General features: G+C 42.2%; 1 protein-coding gene across 1 annotated transcript; it reads left to right on the plus strand.

The window, feature by feature from the left end:
- Positions 1-164: 164 nt before the first annotated feature.
- On the plus strand, positions 165-1,070 carry LOC131214758 (uncharacterized; the record flags this gene model as incomplete). Its single annotated transcript, XM_058209090.1, has 3 exons — positions 165-275; positions 329-443; positions 515-1,070. Coding segments are annotated over exons 1-3 (715 nt in total), but the record flags the coding sequence as incomplete, so codon positions are not given.
- Between the last annotated feature and the right edge of the window lie 387 nt (positions 1,071-1,457).

A 1,457-nucleotide genomic window follows, 5' to 3' on the forward strand; every position in this document is an offset into this window, starting at 1 on the left:
TCATTGTGCATCACCCTTTATTGATACCATATAATTAATTCGATCATGAATCGATCGAACTGACAGCCTCCAAACTGCTACTCACAGCATCAACGAGCTTCCGCCTTTTTGCTTCCCGGCCGCATAGAAGCTGTCAAAAATGGAAGATTGTCATTTGGAAAGAAACTTCTTTGGTAAACAATCGCAACGCGTAGAAATTTACTTTCCTCTGTAATAAACTGTTCAGTCGAAATGAGAAAGAGGACTTCGAAGCCTTCTAAACGTTCACCAGCCGAGTAAGTTAACGGTAAACAAGAATCAATATGTATAACAGCACATTTCTTTCCAGAAGCACGCCTATATGTCGAATGTGCCTATCGACGGATGGCGCTTTGGAGCCGATTACTTCCGATGAACGAGGCGCATATCTTTTGCAACAAATATTCGCCAGTACGCAGGTTGAAGTAAGATGCCCTTCTTAAATATAATTTTCTCCTGCTTTTATAGAACGACATTAATTTACCTCTTTTTACAGATGAACATATTGGCCAAATTTCCATCGTACTTGTGTTTGGCTTGCAAATCGCGCTTGGATTCATGGGATAAGTTTCGCTGCCTATGCGTCCTAAAAAATGAAAAAGTCGAACGATTTCTTAAAGAAGTGGACACACCAAATTTGACTGCTGCCGAAATAACTGCAAAACTTCCGAACATAACCGATGGCGTTAAATCTGTGTGGATCAAAACTGAGGTTGTCGAAGAAGATTGTCAATCGAATCGAATGGCTTCTATTTCACAACAGATAAGCACATGCGACTATTATCGTCGCGACGATTTGTTTGAGGCAGAGGAGGAATCGCTGGAAACAATTTTGAAACGGGAACCAATGGACGAGCAACAACTACAATTATCGGTTGCAGATCGGAAAGATGAGCATAATATTCTCAAGACGGATGCTTCCGTTTTCAACCGTAAGCTTCAAGGAGAAGCTTCTATGGCAGGAAAGACCATTAAGTGTCATGGCGACTCTGTATCAATTAAAGATCAAAACAATTGTTGTATCACGCATGGCGCCGAAGGCCCTACATTGAGTAAAACGGATCCTAGTGCTGAGAAAGATTCAGGATATTTTTGTCATCCATCTGTCTCGAAAGTTAACGAGCAGCAATTGTTGCCGACGAATGAACACCGAAGTCCTCAACAAGATTATACCGTAGCGAAGTCTAAAGATTCATCCAAGCATGGCTCAAAAATTAATACAAATGTCCACAGAATCAAACACAAACACCAGTGCCCTCATTGTTCCGCTACGTACCCATACGCATGCAGGCTGACGGTGCATCTTCGCACGCACACCGGAGAAAAGCCATTCCAGTGTAAGGACTGTGGCAAAGCGTTCCGTCTGGCAGAAACTTTGTCTGTCCATTCGAAAATTCACAACAAGGATCAATACCATAAGTGTCCTCAGTGTCCTCAAA

Source organism: Anopheles bellator, unplaced genomic scaffold (genome assembly GCF_943735745.2).
Source record: "Anopheles bellator unplaced genomic scaffold, idAnoBellAS_SP24_06.2 scaffold02328_ctg1, whole genome shotgun sequence".
Lineage (NCBI taxonomy): Eukaryota > Metazoa > Arthropoda > Insecta > Diptera > Culicidae > Anopheles > Anopheles bellator.